The 15,790-nt window shown below is 39.6% G+C and overlaps 1 protein-coding gene across 1 annotated transcript; it reads right to left on the reverse strand.

The window, feature by feature from the left end:
* Positions 1 to 50: 50 nt before the first annotated feature.
* On the reverse strand, positions 51 to 15,713 carry LOC131668588 (pre-mRNA splicing regulator USH1G). The gene is made up of 7 exons (XM_058942883.1): positions 15,581 to 15,713; positions 10,310 to 10,453; positions 6,284 to 6,556; positions 4,502 to 4,772; positions 2,671 to 3,057; positions 1,221 to 1,470; positions 51 to 808 (listed from the first exon to the last, which is right to left on the reverse strand). The coding sequence occupies exons 1-7, from the start codon at positions 15,601 to 15,603 to the stop codon at positions 561 to 563; spliced, it is 1,596 nt and encodes a 531-aa protein (XP_058798866.1). The 5' UTR covers positions 15,604 to 15,713; the 3' UTR covers positions 51 to 560.
* Positions 15,714 to 15,790: the final 77 nt, after the last annotated feature.

Raw genomic sequence — 15,790 nt, forward strand, 5'->3', positions numbered from 1 at the left:
ATTTACAAAATACTTTGAAATTTATAGATATAAATAAAGACTGAGGCAACATTTATCATTTGTACGGAATTATCGAACGCACTTAAAACAAACATAGAGTACATTGCCATTCTAACTTTCAATCCCAATCTGAAGGAAATTCACGAGCAAAATATTCTATCCTTAAGAACAGATTTATAATTTCATAATGAACATGATGAATCAAACAGGGATAAATAAAGCAATCGTCATTAAGTGAAATACAATTGTTAAAAGTGAAAAGATTTTTCATATTTCACTCGCGCAACACATCCAAAGTACACACTTCTATCACAAAACCGCAATTCGTAGGGATTCAACCAAATCAAACAATATATAAAAACAGAAGAACGTGATAAAAAAGAACGCAATGAGCAAAATGTTCGAGAGAGCAATTCAAACAGTCTTACGTATAATTAGGTGTTCTTTATCGCAAAATTGACAGCCGCGGTTCTTCTGGTGCCGCGAAAGATTCTCTCGACTTTCAGCCTCTTGCATTTGGGCGGCACGCTTATCCGAATTTTCATAAGAGGCCCGGAACTTCATAATTTTATATCTTTTATTATCGTCTCGTGCGTCTCGAGTGCTTTTTTCCGACTTGCGATTGCGTGCAGCAGCTTACGTCGCGGGCCCAAAGGTAATTTCAGCGCTGCAATGTCGGATTCTGTTAAGAGCATTAAAGCTTCTAAATCGATTTGCTCGGCTTCCAGGGTTGCATGGATGGATGAGAGATTGTTTGCCACGAGGAATCGTTGCAGCGGCGTCCATTCTTCGTCCGCTTCTTCCTCGTCTGAGAAAAGAAATTGATGGTCATGATGAGGAAATTAGGCAGTTCGTTTTTCCCGGCACGACATAGAGCTTGATTGTCGCGAGGAAAAGCTGTCGATGCGGTCGACGCGCCATCACTACGAATCGGCGGACAAACAAAAAAATTCAATCGAATAAAAGTTATCGGAGCAACATTTCCGTCGCTCCACGCGAAACAACGTCAAAGCCGATAACCGTAAACATCAGAGGCACAGAGTAGGGAAGCGCCGCGAAAACGACAGCGGAAGTGAAAGAAAAAACGAAAAATTGCCCGAAACAAAGCCTATGTGCGCAGCAGTAGAATCGGAAGCACCGTCGAGATAGGCGATAATGTTGCGCAGTGGCAGCTAACAATGAAAAAGCGCGCTGAAAATTTTCGGAATATACGCGCGTACCGGAAAGCAAGTCATCGTCCCACATGCTTTGCCTGCGCGCCAAACTTCCGGCGCTGCCAATGCTGATCTCCTCGTTTGCGTGTCCATTGCTGCTACCATTGTTCAAGTGATTTCGATGTTGCTCCACCGTCGTGCTTGCCGCCGACGAAGAGCCATTCGACGAATTGTTGGGACTTGGATATAATTCGCCGTTAGCGTGTCGATGAATTTCCACTTGAGTTACTGGCAGGTTGTCCAATGCGGCTGCGATCTGCAATTTAATTGGACCAGCATTTTAGCGGGTTAAAATTATCGCTGAAGGTGATCGTAGCATGATAATATCTCGCAGGGAAAAAGAGGCTTAATCTTTTCTCTCCTGAGATTATCGCTTGTTTCATTGTCCTCGGAACATCAGATTAAGCAGTCGTTAGCGATCGTTTTATGTTGCAATGTTTTATCTGGTATTAAGAGTCATTTGCATAATACACGCATACAATTTGTTTCCAACGCAACGTTCGCTCGAAGATCATCTCTGACCAGCAATAAAATTGAAATAACTATTTCTTATTTATTCCATGCCCACTGAACGTAAGATTCAAGTGCACTGTATCGCGGATAATTATCATCCGAAATTATGCTTCGCAAAATTTTATTATAATTAACGATTGTGTAAATGAAAGAATTATGCAATAAGTCATACCTGCGTTAGTCCTTTTGAGCACAAGAAAATCAAATATTGAAATTGGTGGCGCAACGATTATTTCTCGCTATTATTACGCGCTCGACTTGACATTATTTGGGATGTTTCTAAATGAATTACAAAACAAATGCCGTCTGCCTCGAGGATCATCACTCCAACGCCGAGTATCCCATCGCAAGTAGAAAGTTCGACAACTATCCTTTCTCTCTCTCACGCACACACAAGACCAACTCGTAAAACACATCGCATTGATACGCATCGGGATCAAGTCATAAATCTGTAAGCGCCGAAAACGCGCGTACATTTTTTTATTCCTCTTCGCTTCCTTTGCACATTATACGGGCGGCCAGCCGCTTGCGTATCAAGAGCGACGACTTTCATTTCTTTTCTCGTTCGGAGAAAGATATATACCTGCAGGCCCTTCTCATTGAGGAGAGTATATACAAGAAGCGAAAGGAAATCGATCGGCTCAAAGAGAGCTCGAGTAGGAAAAATAAAGCGGTGAAAGAAAAAGGAAGAAAAAGAACGAGAAACTAAGTATCGAGCGAAAAAGTGATGCAAGAAGAATGAGTAAAAGGGACTTTTTGTCGTCTCGAGTGGCTTCCACTTCCGTTCATCGAGGACACTTCAGTTCTGTCGTCGTTCGATCTCGAAATGTTTAGACAGAGAACTACGCAATTCAACCTCTACACTATTGTCTACGAGGAAAGCGAACTTTGCTTTTTGCTTTTTTTTCTTCAAATTTTCTGCTTTGTTGTAAGGTGTACTCACCGATCGTCGAAAAGCCACCGAACCAAAACCCGGCCGATTAAAAATACTCGCAGGTTCCTGTAACTGCAACGTCGCGTCTCTGCGATCGATCACACTCGATCTCTCGTCATTTTCGTCGTCGTCATCTTCCTCGTCCTCTTCTTCGAGACAGCGATCGCTCAATAAATCGGGTGTACTCTTGGCCTTGTTAAGCGTGCCCCAGACATCAGAGATCTTACCGCGCCGCATAATTATCGGCTGTTGATTCTGCAATTCCAGCCTGTTGTTGTTGCTGTTGTTGTTGCAGCCAATTATGGTGTTGCTGTCGTACGTGCCGACGTACATCACCTCCGAGTCACGTCGTAAGCCGGTCAAGCTGCGCACTGACTTTTTGCCGTCTACCTCGATCTATAAGGAGAAAAACAAGCGGACGAGATATTACTTTGAGAGTTGATCGATTGGGTTTGAAACCGCGTTTGGATCGTTAACCGATTCGCGTTACTGCAGTTGTCACGGTCAAAGTAATGATCAATGTAGTTTTATAAAATATTCTCATTTTTTTATGATTTTAAAAAATTAAGATTCTTTACACCACAAAGTTGCTTCAAAATGGTGTTGTTATATTTCGAGTCGGCGATACTTTTCGCTTGGATTATCAAATCTAAGAATGACATTTAAAACACTTAAAAATTCTATATAAAAAAGTGATGGCTTGCCGAGTGAAGTCATTTTATTCATGATATGATTGGCTGAATGGACTCGCGTAAGTTAATGTTATGAGTAAATATCGGCTCGAAACAATAGACATTTATATCAATTAGTACTCATTCAATTAAACGAATAAAAAAAAGTACAAACACTTGTAGGATTTGCAAATACAATATCGCTCACATTTTCTCAATGGTTTAATCTTAAAATAATACGATAAAGTAATCTTAATACGCTACAATTACATTTATTATAGAACATATAAATTTATAGAATATTTTATTTGTCAAGTTAGAGCTTTGGATAAGTATCATCAACAATAAAGAGAATTATAAATCGATATTTCAAATGAAATTCTGTGATTTTGGCGCATTTTGCATTATTAATTTATTAAAACAAAATTTTGTTAAATTTATAAATGCATACAAACTGCCAAATGATCACAAATAAACAATTGAAGAAAAACCGTTGAACTGAATATTCGTGAATACGAACGAGAGATGAGTGCGCAAAACGCATTTTACAGCACTACTTTACTTTACAGTGTGTGCGACGACTAATTTAGTATCGTCCTTGATCATTTGAACTAATTGTCGTTCCTTCAAATCTTTTTTGTTATAATTCTAAAACTGTGGCAGATATAAAAATATAATGTTCTTATGAAAAATTGAAATATCAAGAATGATCGTGTGTTCCCTTAAAAATGATAATAACGATCTGAGCAGATGTAGAAAAATAACGAACAATTTGAAGGTATCGCTTGTTGTAAGATGTCAATACAATGTTCATCCTTTTTACTCATCAGAATTTCCAAGTATTTACATTTTTTAAAAAGGAAAAAAGCGCGGAATAAGGAAAAGAAAACCTTCAGAAACGCAAACACTTAACGAAATCATCGATCAAGCGAATTCCCACTCCGTAAGAATTCTCTCTCTTTCTCTCTCTCTCTAACCACAGGTTTCAAAGAGAGTCTTGCGCATTCCCGTGGCGTAAATAAAGAGCACAAGTCGCGGCCCGTCAGGAAGATAAACGCTCGGCGCGCGATAATCTCAAAGGCTTAAACACGTATACAACTACAGCTTCTCTCTTTCTCTCTCTCTCTCTCTCTCTCTCTCTCTCTCTCTCTGAAATTCCAAGTACTCACCTCGACGACCTTGAAATCGTCAACGGCCCTGCGTGCAAGAGCTTTCCTGCCAACGGCACTTGCCCCGTGACGTTTTGTTGCTGTGCCCACGATGTCACTGTACGTTGGTGATGGCTTTATACGACCTTTGAACGTTGACAGATTTGCGCGCGTTGGCATTATTACGCTGTTCAGCTCACTGTCCATTTGCGTGCGATTTTTCAGCAGCTTTTTCTGCTCTTTCTCCGCGCGTGATTCCAACAGCTTTTGACGCTTCACGTACTCCTTTAACCTAAAAGGTATCGTAATACGTTATTAACCTCTGAATATTTCTGTTCTCGATCGTATATTTAATCATTTTCTCGGTGAAAATATTCCAGCGCTAAACTGTCGATTATCTTTCAAAGCAGTTTACTTTGACAACTCATCGATAATGATTTTACAAATGGTTATGAATGAATTGGACAATATCCCGCATCATACAATATAAAAATGTAATGAAGCGTAATAAATGCCTCGCGCTCATGGTGATTTTCTTATCGCCCCTCAAACTCATCTATCACGATCATTTCCTCAACATATTATACTTAATACCCTCATACCAGCCGTATAACCAATTACGTAATTCAACTAGCGTTGCAACGCAAACGTCTCGTTAAACTATAGAAGAAAAGGCCTTTTTTACTCGCAATATATTATCATACCGAAGACATGTCATTTATTGTAAATTTATAAGAGGCGCGGTATCCCTTTACGCAGAACTTTCGCTTTCGACGCGAAGAAAAAAAATAATGTTGCCACAGCGTGAGAGCAAACAAAGCGAATCTTCAATCTCATCGTCGGCGGCGGCCACATGAAGCGCACCATACTCGTTTTACGCGCAAGTGCGCTTCGGCATTGAATGTCTCCTTTCTACTGATATACAATGGACTGCAATTACGTTGATCTCTTAGAAGTAATTGCTTCGAACGATTTTATATACCGAGTCCTACTCTTTTACCATCTAGCTTTTCTACTTTTTTACTCTCGTGTTCTATTCTTCGAGGAAATCCTATTGAAGGTGCGTTTGGCCTTCGTCCGGAAATCCTACAATATTGGCTCGTTATTTTGAAAATCGATTTGTTGGATTTATAAAAAAAGTTGAATCATCAACTTTCAATTTTGATGAAAGCTTTGTGATTTCTGCTAATGACAATTTCGTCGCACGCTAAAGCATGGCTAAAACAAAAGTTCGCCGCGCATGCGTAAAGTCTATTCTAGCTTGGATGAATACAGGCGGCGATGGCTCACACATCGCACTGCACACATGTAAGTTTACCAACCAAGAGCGCGCGACTTTCATTTTGGGGCCGCGCGGTGCACATTCCGATATATACGTCGTACGAAACTCGAGAAAGGATAACGCTTTGCACACACGAGCCTCTCACGCGCGAGATTTACTACGCAGACGCTGGCGTAGGCTACACCCCAAAATAAAAAATAGAAAAAAAGGCCGGAATAACGCTTTCAATTTGCGTATGTGCCGTGAAAGACTGATCACGTTGCTGCGCGTTGCGCTTCCCTCCGAACGACGAATATTATCCGCACGGAGGACAAAGTAATGTCGATAATGGGATTCTGCTGTCTGCTACTACGTGAACAAATTAAAGATTCGAGATTTGAGTGGCGAAGGATCAGCAAATCTGTTTTTTTTTGTAAATACAAAATAACGTATGCTTTGATCGCATGTGTCGCGTAGTAAATAGTGCAGATCACGTAAACACCTCGATAAATTACAAATAAGCTTTAGAAAATTCATAATACCTTTTCTCGGCATCCTTCTCGGCCTTCTCCTTCATCATTCGACTCTTCTTACGATTATTTAATTCCTGATCGGCCTGTGCGACGTCGAGAAATTGTAGGACACGTTCACGTCCGTTGATGGCAGCGAGTTCGCGTGCGGAGTGTCGGTCGATGTCCAACGACCAGATGTTACAGCCAAACTTTACGAGGAAGCGCACGCACAATTCGTGACCTCGCGCTGCTGACAAGTGTAGCGCTGTGTTGCCGAAGTAGTCGGCTTTGTCAGGATCGCCTCTGTGAAAGCATTGTTCGGGATATCATTTATGAAAATTTACGTTTCTTCGTTCCTATGTTTTTTTTTTGCTCTGGAATAACAATTTACATTGGGAATTTTTCTGAAACCGTGGTATTATCAAGAATTTCTTTTTTACTCGACAACATAATGCAGCATCGATTATTGATCCTTCCTTGTTGAGCAATAATAAACTCAAACTACATAACGCTCCGAAATTCGGGAAGTCGTCGTACAATTCCTCTAGGTGCAGTCGCGATAGAGCATGTGTTGATAATTATACCTTTCATCCACTCAAAAAATGCTTTGTATACTGAGTTGCCCTTTCAGTACATAGCAATTAGCGCAGCTCAATATGGAGTCAGTTTTAAAGCTCTTTTCCTAGAAATTAAAGAAAAGCTGCACTGTCAACCGATTCACAATGTCGCCATAAAAAAATAATAATAACCCATCAATCACGTCCGTCGTAAAAACCACAACGTAAAATTCCAACGATCAAGGTTACAAATCCATCAAACTTATCATTACGTAACTCGTACAGCCATAGCACGTGTAAAATTACTGTAATCACTTTGGACAAAGTAACACTTATTCTCAAGCTACCTATGCAAGTATTCGGGCCAATAAGTCTGCTAAAAAACGAGGCCTTCTGTGCATACGCACACACACCTAGGCATGTACACGGAAAGAAGGGGAGGGGGAGGGGGAGCGCGAGGCAAAACGCGTATCCTGGTCGGTCTGTGCTCGCGCTTCCGGTCACGCTAAAACCCAGCGATGCGTTACGACCAACTCGTTCGTCCTACGTTTGTAATTCCTCCCACTTATTAAGCCGTTCCTATTTATTCCCATAGCGGCTTTTTTTTCTCCTCTTCATAATATCGCTTGGCACACGCGCCCGCAAAAATACACGGAAGGAAGTGCGCGCACGAAGGTCGTCACCTATGTCGAGCCGCTTGTATACAATTTAGTACGTTGCTGCGGATATATCAGTCGTTGAATTTGGAGCTACGAGGAGGTAATGAATTTTCAGTGCCTGCTGACACGTCGGTGAGCTTTTTTGCATAAATGCAAATTTTTGGCTTTAACGGATTTTCGTTGAAATATATTCTAACAGCAAAGTACTTTTTTATAGTATAATTTTTTTATACGTGGATTATATGAAAATTGTCAACTAGTGGACTTGCTATTAAATTATATATTTGGTTTTTGGTTCGATATTTAATTCGTGTGTCAACTGAATTTATATACGCAACCTTCTTGGAACATGAAAATTCTTCTATTTTCACAAAGTTTAGTCCATCCGCTTTTATTTCCAATTGGATTTATTGATATAATAGTTTACGTTCCATGAAACACATGCATAAAATTAAATTTCAATCAAGATGTCAAACAATGTAATTTTTTCATTATTCGCGCTTTATTGTATTTCATTAAAGTGTACTTTTTCCCGCAAGGGCGATGTTAATGTCACTACGACTACGGTAACTCGAACGAGAATATAATTCACGAGATTGTGAATTTATTATTCGCTTGAAATACGTAATTTCACTGCAAAAATGCATAATATTTCTCCCTCGAGCACTCTCCAGCAAAATGAATCTTATGCATATATATATACGGGTATGTGTGCGTCTGCGAAAAATATAAAATTCAACTTTTGCCGCAATTGTGTGTATTCTTCATTTTCCCCTTGCCCGCAACTTCCTGTCCGAAGCATCACGTGCTACACGTATACACACGCAGATTGTACGGAGATGCGCTTCCGTTTCTCTGACGTCCACGGTACATCTGTCGTGTTCTCAAAAAACTGGTACGTTAAAGTCGAAAAAGACACCCCAAGAGAGCACTATTGAAAATTTTTCTGCTGCGCTCTGCGGAAATAATATTTTTTCCTCGCTCTAATACGATTTTCCTTTTTGGAAGATTTAATGGTTTAGAACTAGGAGGCGATTTCTTTTTACAATTGAATTCTTTGTTCAAAAGTGCGGAAGTCTTCTTTTGTTCGCAACTCGTTAGCTCTCGTTCGAATATGATTTATATCTGCACGAATAAAACTATCATTGTAATGAACCAACATTATTGAACGTTTCTGAGATACGTTCTTTTCTCGTTGAAGTCTGCACCCACTTTGTTCGTCAATTTGGATCTCTAACTTTTTTAATAAAGTGATGAAAAACGGTATATTCAATAACTGGAGGGTATCAACGAATCCGATTGGCACTGTCAGCTTTGTACTGTCAATAAATTTTACGATATAACGGGCTCGCGAACTCTTGGCTAATGGGAAGACGAGCGAGATTCTTTTCTACAATGTCAACGAGGGAGGCTATACTCCCATTTCTGGTGATCACTTTTTTTCACGCTTCGTTTCCAATTTCCCGCCGCGGCACGATTATATTATTTTTTAGATTAGCAAAGTCCGTTCCAAATTGTCACCCTGCTTAACGAATCGCAGTGTTCGATTGATATACTCCATTGCCTTTTCTCCTTTACCGCAAACAATGAGATAGTCACAACAATATCTCGGTTCTTTTTTCCTCTTTCTTGAGACTTTCATGCTTCTGCGGCAAAAGTGAAATGAAAGTCAATGTTAAAAAATCGTGTATGCGGATTCAGACGTAAATTATCAGATCCTCTCTGCTTTCGACGAGGATCTTAATGTTCATGATTAAAAGTGGCTTTAATTTTTATTATTGCAAAGTTTTCACTTACACTCCAGATGGCAGACATAAAAATTAAGCGTGTTTGCTAAATACAGTTCTAAAGGCGGACGAACGACTTGTCTGTGAAAAGTCACAGGCAGATCTAGAGTTTAGTTGAAAAAAACTTTAATTGGCTTGAAGATAGGACGCGGAATAATCGCCCGTTTTCTTTTTACGCTTCGTTTCTCTTTTCACGCCCCTCTTACTTAGACGCGTCGCGTCGTCGGTTGGTGTGTTATGTCGTTGACACGGTAAAGCTTAAATGGATATTCTTCGCTCTTTAGAGCAAATGTTTAGTCTCTCAACTCTCACCGGGACTCACTTTTTTTCTGTTTGATCGTTACCCGGCAATTCTAAAATTCCTAAAATGACTCGTTACTTTATTGATTATTGAAAGTGTCACCATGTCCCTCATTCATTATTATAATAGTCGACACATCCATCATAGAAGGTTCTCATTAGCTGTCAGTTTCGAAATTCGCCGCGTAAAGTTCGAAAGTTTACGAGGCAGCATCGTGATTTGGAGAAAATTTCGCTCGTAAATTTTCTTCACCCCTCGTTGCTGGAATGTTCGCTCTTTTCAACGCGCGCCTATGTGTCTTTTAAGCTTCGCATGCGTATAAAAATTACAAAGTTCAGCTGATTTATTTGCGTGTGCCCGGCAGCAGTAAGCATCGTTAAAATGGCAAGAACTCGAAATAGCGTCAAGTATTTTATATCCTTTGTAGTACTAAAATGGACTTTAACTGGTTTATTTTTTATTGTTTCGACGTCGAATACAACTGAAACGCGCGGTGGTCTTACAGAAATTGCGTCTTTGTTTGGAATTAGTGCAAGTCTTGAGTAATACCGAATTTACGTTGCAAAAAGTTTCCCCGATTTCGTGAATTTTGCCATATAAGCATTCACGTTCCTATGAATCATTTTTCTATATTTGTTGACTGCCGTAATTTCACTGCTGTTGAAAAATATTGAGCAGGTCATTTGCAAAAGAGAGACGTCAATTATGTATGTTCGCTGAAATGAAAAAGAGAAAAATATTTAAAAACTCACCCTCTTGCAACGAGCAGTCTTAGGGCTTCAATGTGGCCTTCAAAGGCCGCCCATAACGTTGGGGTCATTCCACCTTCATCTCTGGTATTGCAGTCTTTTCTCGTAACTTCCTTTAGAATCTCGAGGATATTTTCTCTCGCGGCTCTGGAAAAAGAAGGCATTTTAATTCACGTCAGTTTTTTTTATTATGTTCTCAAAGAAACTTTATTTCGTAATATTTTTTTTTTTTTTTTTTTCGTAAAAATGGCGTTAATTTTTGAAGCGCAATTTTTGCAGTTTGAGGCTGCGTGCACTCAAACGGAAAGTGAAATTCCGTTTTCCGACGCATCAAACATCTGACGTCGAAATGTCAGAAACATTTTCATTCTAATTCATGACATCCGTTACATCGAACCTTGTCGAATCGCACACGCCGCCTCGAGTACACCGTTCGGAAATTGACGATAAAAGATTAAAAGTAAATACCAGAAGCGAAAAAGAGAATGGCAGATCGGAAGGGATTCTCCACGACATATTTCACGCTCCTTAGGGACGCTCTTCATTTCCCTCGGCGCAGTTTTCATTTCCTTCTCTCGCTCTCCCGTCCTAGATAACACGCGGAATCGGATTTTTCACGATCGGCGCGCAAGATCGATCTCTTTCTTTTTTTTTTTGGTCGTTGCCGTTGCGACTTCTTTCGCCATATTGGCTTTGCGCGAGCGCGAAATTCCAGTTATTGTTTCTCTCTCGGCTTTCTATTCAATATAAACGTGTTCCAGTTTCGGAGAGAGAGCAAGAGAGACAATCTTAGGCGTACATATACTTGGCTTAGCCCTCTAACACTGTGCGCGACGTTGTCTAATTTTCCGCTACGACTCGCTTTCTCGCTTGTGTTGTGTATGTTGTTTGTCTGTCACCGAGGTATCTTTTTCGGCGAGGCTCATTAGTGCGATCTTACTGGGAAATGTAACGTATGCTCTATGCTCTTTGCGCTTGTTTCCATCGTTGTAGAAAAGCAATTTTGATACAATTTTGATGAAATGTAGGATAATTTTATAAATTTTGATGTAAAATAAATGCCAAAAGAATTTATAATTGCAATTATTTCCCATAATTTCAATGTGATTTTTAAATTATCGCTCGACTCTCGATAACGGTTTGATGAAAAATTGTGCGCCGAATACCATTAATATCGAATTGAGCGGTATGCTTGCTAAGTTGATTAATGCCCACTGGAGCTAATTAATGCAGGATAATGAAAAAAAAACTCGATATCAAAATCAATCGACGATGAACTGTGAATAATAGAATTACGGCGCAGTTATACGCGGTGATAACTATCTACTTTAACAAGCTGGAGAAATGGAAAAAAATAAATGTCAATTCTTTACTTTCGAAATCATGAGTAAATTCATGGTTTGTCACACGTTACACCCACGAAACGAAAGCATCCAATTTGTCACGCGACTGCGTGCAGCATGATACACACTTTCAGTTTTATCCTCATGGGACATCTCACTCCTCGCATGACTTTATATATATATATTTTTTTTTTCCGTAACGAATAACATCAGTTCCAATTAAAAAAATTCGCGAGAGAAGCTCATCCTCACTATGGCGATGACAGGTTTTCCGAGTAGTCTTTAATTGCTAACTTTTCTCCAATTAACCCGTGTACGCGCGGTTTGCTCTATGGGATTGAAGTTACGCTTGGAGAAAACGATGTTTTTTTTCGGGAAGTTTTCCTTGTCGGTTGAATGGGTCACAAGTTCGAGTTGCAATTTGGATGTGGATATTAGACGTTGCTTTTTTAAAATCATTAACTAACGACGACGTTTGCAAGTATCCGTAGCCAGTAGCCATGATCTGATTTATTATTGATCACCCCGGGAGAATGACCATCGCTGGTGAGATAGGAATGGGAATGACAGAACTTGCGATTTCCTAAATAGTTTGAAAAAGCTCGTGATAATTAATGTAATTTTTTTAATACCCGCACGACGAATCAAGGGCAATCAACGATTCAGTAAATTTCAATTGAATCCTATGTAGGTTTCAATAATTCTTCGAAAAGACCTGCGCGCGAGGAGCGTGAAAAAAAAATCATAGAATTCCAAAACTAGAGCGTGAAATTCAAAGCACTGCGATGTGTTATTCACCTACTTAACAAATCACCAAGTGCACGCTTGCTCTGAGTAAAAAGCCGAAAATTCCACCACGCGTTCGCTTTGCGTTTCCTTGGAAGCAAATGCGCATACACAAGATTTAGAACGAAAGTCGTGATAGTCAGCTGATGCCAGCTACACCGTGCGTTAGGGAGCTCTGAATACGGATAAGCATTCGCACATTAATCTGTATTTTTTGCTCAATAATTCACGAGTATCGTATACGTCGCGCATCACTGCCAATTTCTATTACTGTGTATTTCGTACTATTGGAGTATTAGAAACGCTGTTAAGCGTGTGATTGCTGCTGGAATTAATATTTATGTTTATTTGGTGCTAAGAAAAATTTATTTTCGTCAAGAAATATTAAATATGAGTAAAGGTTATTGTTTGGTGATTTTACGATAAGTTATTGTTGAAAATGATCATCTTTCAATGTGAATGTCAGCTGGAGCACGACTGTCCCTCACTTGTAAAGAAACCAGTCTACGTTGTCATTAAGCTCTATACTTTGATAGATAGTAGCATTAATGCAGTCGTGCTTACGTATCATCATTAGATTGAACAATTCTGATTAAAATTACCTTGATAATAATAAACACATAAATACAAACACGATCAAAAAGTTAGCAAGTATAGTAAATTATCTTCTACGTGAAATTGAGAAAAACCTTTAGCATTATTTAGAATCCAAATACTTGTACAATGTACGTACGTATACGTTCATTACTTCAAGTATTATATGATAACAAGAGCGGCGGAATCCTCAAGCTATAAAAAAGAATCAGAAGTAAGAGAAAACCGGAGCATGCGAGTAAAACAAGGCACGTATTCCATTACACAAACCATCACACAAAAAGAGGAGGAATCGCATAATCGTTTTCGCCATAAGAACGAGCTCATCATCACACACACATACGCGGGAGGTATGGTTACTCAACATCTCCATCTTCCATAGAGTAATTTCTACCACGACAGACGATTCTCCTTATAATACGTTACGCTCCGTTGTACTTTTTTTATTTTCGAGCCAAGCGCGTTCTTTCATTTTTTCCTGCGTTGCGCAAACTAAGCGAAAACTGTTTGCGCCAAGGCAACTAAACGCAGCGTGTGGCTTTTATCGATTCTTGAACCCTGTATATAATACGAAGATCGACTTTCTGCGTGTTGTTTCTTGAATTTTTTTTCCTTTTGGTCGTTGCCAGGGGGAAGCATCGTTGGTTCGTTGCAACATGTCTGCGAAAATTCGCTGTGTTGTCGAGTTGCTGAAATTGACGACGACAGTTTCACAACAGACCACAGTTTTTTCGTTTGTTGACGGAAGTTTCATTGTTTTTTTTCTGCGTTAGAGGATGTTACGGGTGCAAATGTTGCGATAATTACATTGAACAAGTATTTCCTTGGATTTCGTAAGTTGCTTGAATTTAGAGTTAAACTGTTACTATAAGTATTATTAATTAGCATTTCATGTTACGGAATATTTATTATTCTATTCAAATCATAATGCTGTAAAATACGTGAATGAATGAGAAGTTCAAAGAAAATAATTTCGACGTTGTGAGATTGTATTGATATCGTATTGTAAATGCTAAAAGCCCCCGCAAAATTTTTACCTTGAACAAATCTTGTTTTTTTCAGAGACGCGCACACAACTCGGAACAACAGGAAAACAACTACTCCAATAACAAATGATGATGGAAGTAATTGCATCCAGAGGAGCCTGAAGCTCACTCATGAAATGCCGCGCAATTCAAATCAATAACAAGAAAAAGCCTCGCGGTTATTTTCACCCAACGAGAGACGCGCATCATCAGCAAGCGGAGGCTCGCTCGTCAATTCCGCCTAGCCATGCACAAACTCGATCTCTCTCGACTCTCTTCGGCGCGATAAAAGTCCAGTGGCTCTTTTTACATTCCTCGTGGCAAATATATATAAAACGAGCTATGCTTCGATGATGGATCAGACATTTGTACAACCGGACGCGATTTGTTTTTGCCATTGTTCGAACGACCGAAGCTTCGATTACTCCTCTTTCCTTGTGTTCCTTTATTCTCGTATTGTACGGTTTCGAAGAAATCCTTTTGATGACAACGACGGCGGCGACGACGACGGCGATGGGTTTACCGGTTTTTCCATCGACGCGCGCTCGCGAAGATGGGATATGTAAATTCTTAGGTAATTGACTCCCCGTAATTGCACCTTCGATATCTTGTATAATCTTGACAAAAAAATGTATGTATGTCCGTTCAATATCGCTGATAACTTATGCACTTCTAGCTTATGAAAAATTGCATTTTTTCTCGAGAGATGCGATAGGGAAGTTTTGCAGGTTCTAGGGGAGGAAGAATCGTTTTTTCCTCGAAGCCTACATTTTAATCCATCAAAGTAAGATAATTGCAGACGTAAATTGAAAGCGGTTTTACCTGATATCGCATTTAAATGACAAATGTTCGAGAAAGTGTCAAGCGAGGAAAGTCATATGGAATTGATCTTTCACTCTTGCGCCCTGAACGCGTGAAATTGTTCCATCCGAAGACAAGGAAAACAAAAAAGAAGAAGCGATTGGTGTAACTGGCGAGTGCATTCGCACATCGCGTGCGAAGAGGTTCATTGTCAATTGCAGGAGTAAGAGCAATTAACTGATTTATTAGGGCGGTAAACACCGGTAAACTTTGCAAAGTATTACGCTGCATCGCGCACACTGTGCAGTTCAATTATCTTCCGAGTTAATCGTAGATCCTATTTCAAAGCAGTTAACTGTTTACTTTTAAATTATCTATATATATTCTTTAAAAGAAATCTGATTGTATCTCTTGTATATTCGTTAAACCGAACAGTCAAGATGGCAACAAATTGAAGATTAGTACGATATGACTCCAAGATCTTTTTGATCATCGATAATACTTTTTTGATGATTATTATTTCAAAATTTATCTCAATTAATTATGTAAAACTAATACATGAAATCAGTCGCTATCGGTGTCTAAAGCGACAAAATGGTATTTAGCAAGGTTTTCTCTATTTTTACCATTGTCAATTGTATCCACTGACCGGCATCGGACGTCAATAAAAAAGTGTAATGAAATTTATTGCGAGGAGCTCCAAAGGACCACTCTCATAAACTTACTTGTGAAAACGCTCAGTCGTCATTCTGGAAAAAATTATCACTGCACATCTCACAGAAATAACGAAGCAAAAAGGAAACTAAAGGCACACGCGGCTTACAATCTGCGGACGATGAGAACGATCGGCCCTCGTTGGCATACGGCAGGCCACTGCCGACTCGAAGCTCTCTGTGTGCGTAACTCCCCTGCGTCCTTTTCCGGCCGGCAGCTCA

Source organism: Phymastichus coffea, unplaced genomic scaffold (assembly GCF_024137745.1).
Source record: "Phymastichus coffea isolate CEN01 unplaced genomic scaffold, Cenicafe_Pcof_1.1 PCOF00081, whole genome shotgun sequence".
Taxonomy (NCBI): domain Eukaryota; kingdom Metazoa; phylum Arthropoda; class Insecta; order Hymenoptera; family Eulophidae; genus Phymastichus; species Phymastichus coffea.

What these genes read in the sequence shown, in the direction of transcription:
- LOC131668588 (XM_058942883.1), bottom strand. Translation starts at nt 15,603, where the DNA reads ATGACGACTGAGCGTTTTCACAA. An exon ending in ACGACTGAGCGTTTTCACAA is followed by an intron (nt 10,454 to 15,580) that starts GTAAGTTTATGA and finishes TTCTTTTTCCAG; the next exon opens with AGCCGCGAGAGAAAATATCC. An exon ending in AGACTGCTCGTTGCAAGAGG is followed by an intron (nt 6,557 to 10,309) that starts GTGAGTTTTTAA and finishes ATGCTTTCACAG; the next exon opens with AGGCGATCCTGACAAAGCCG.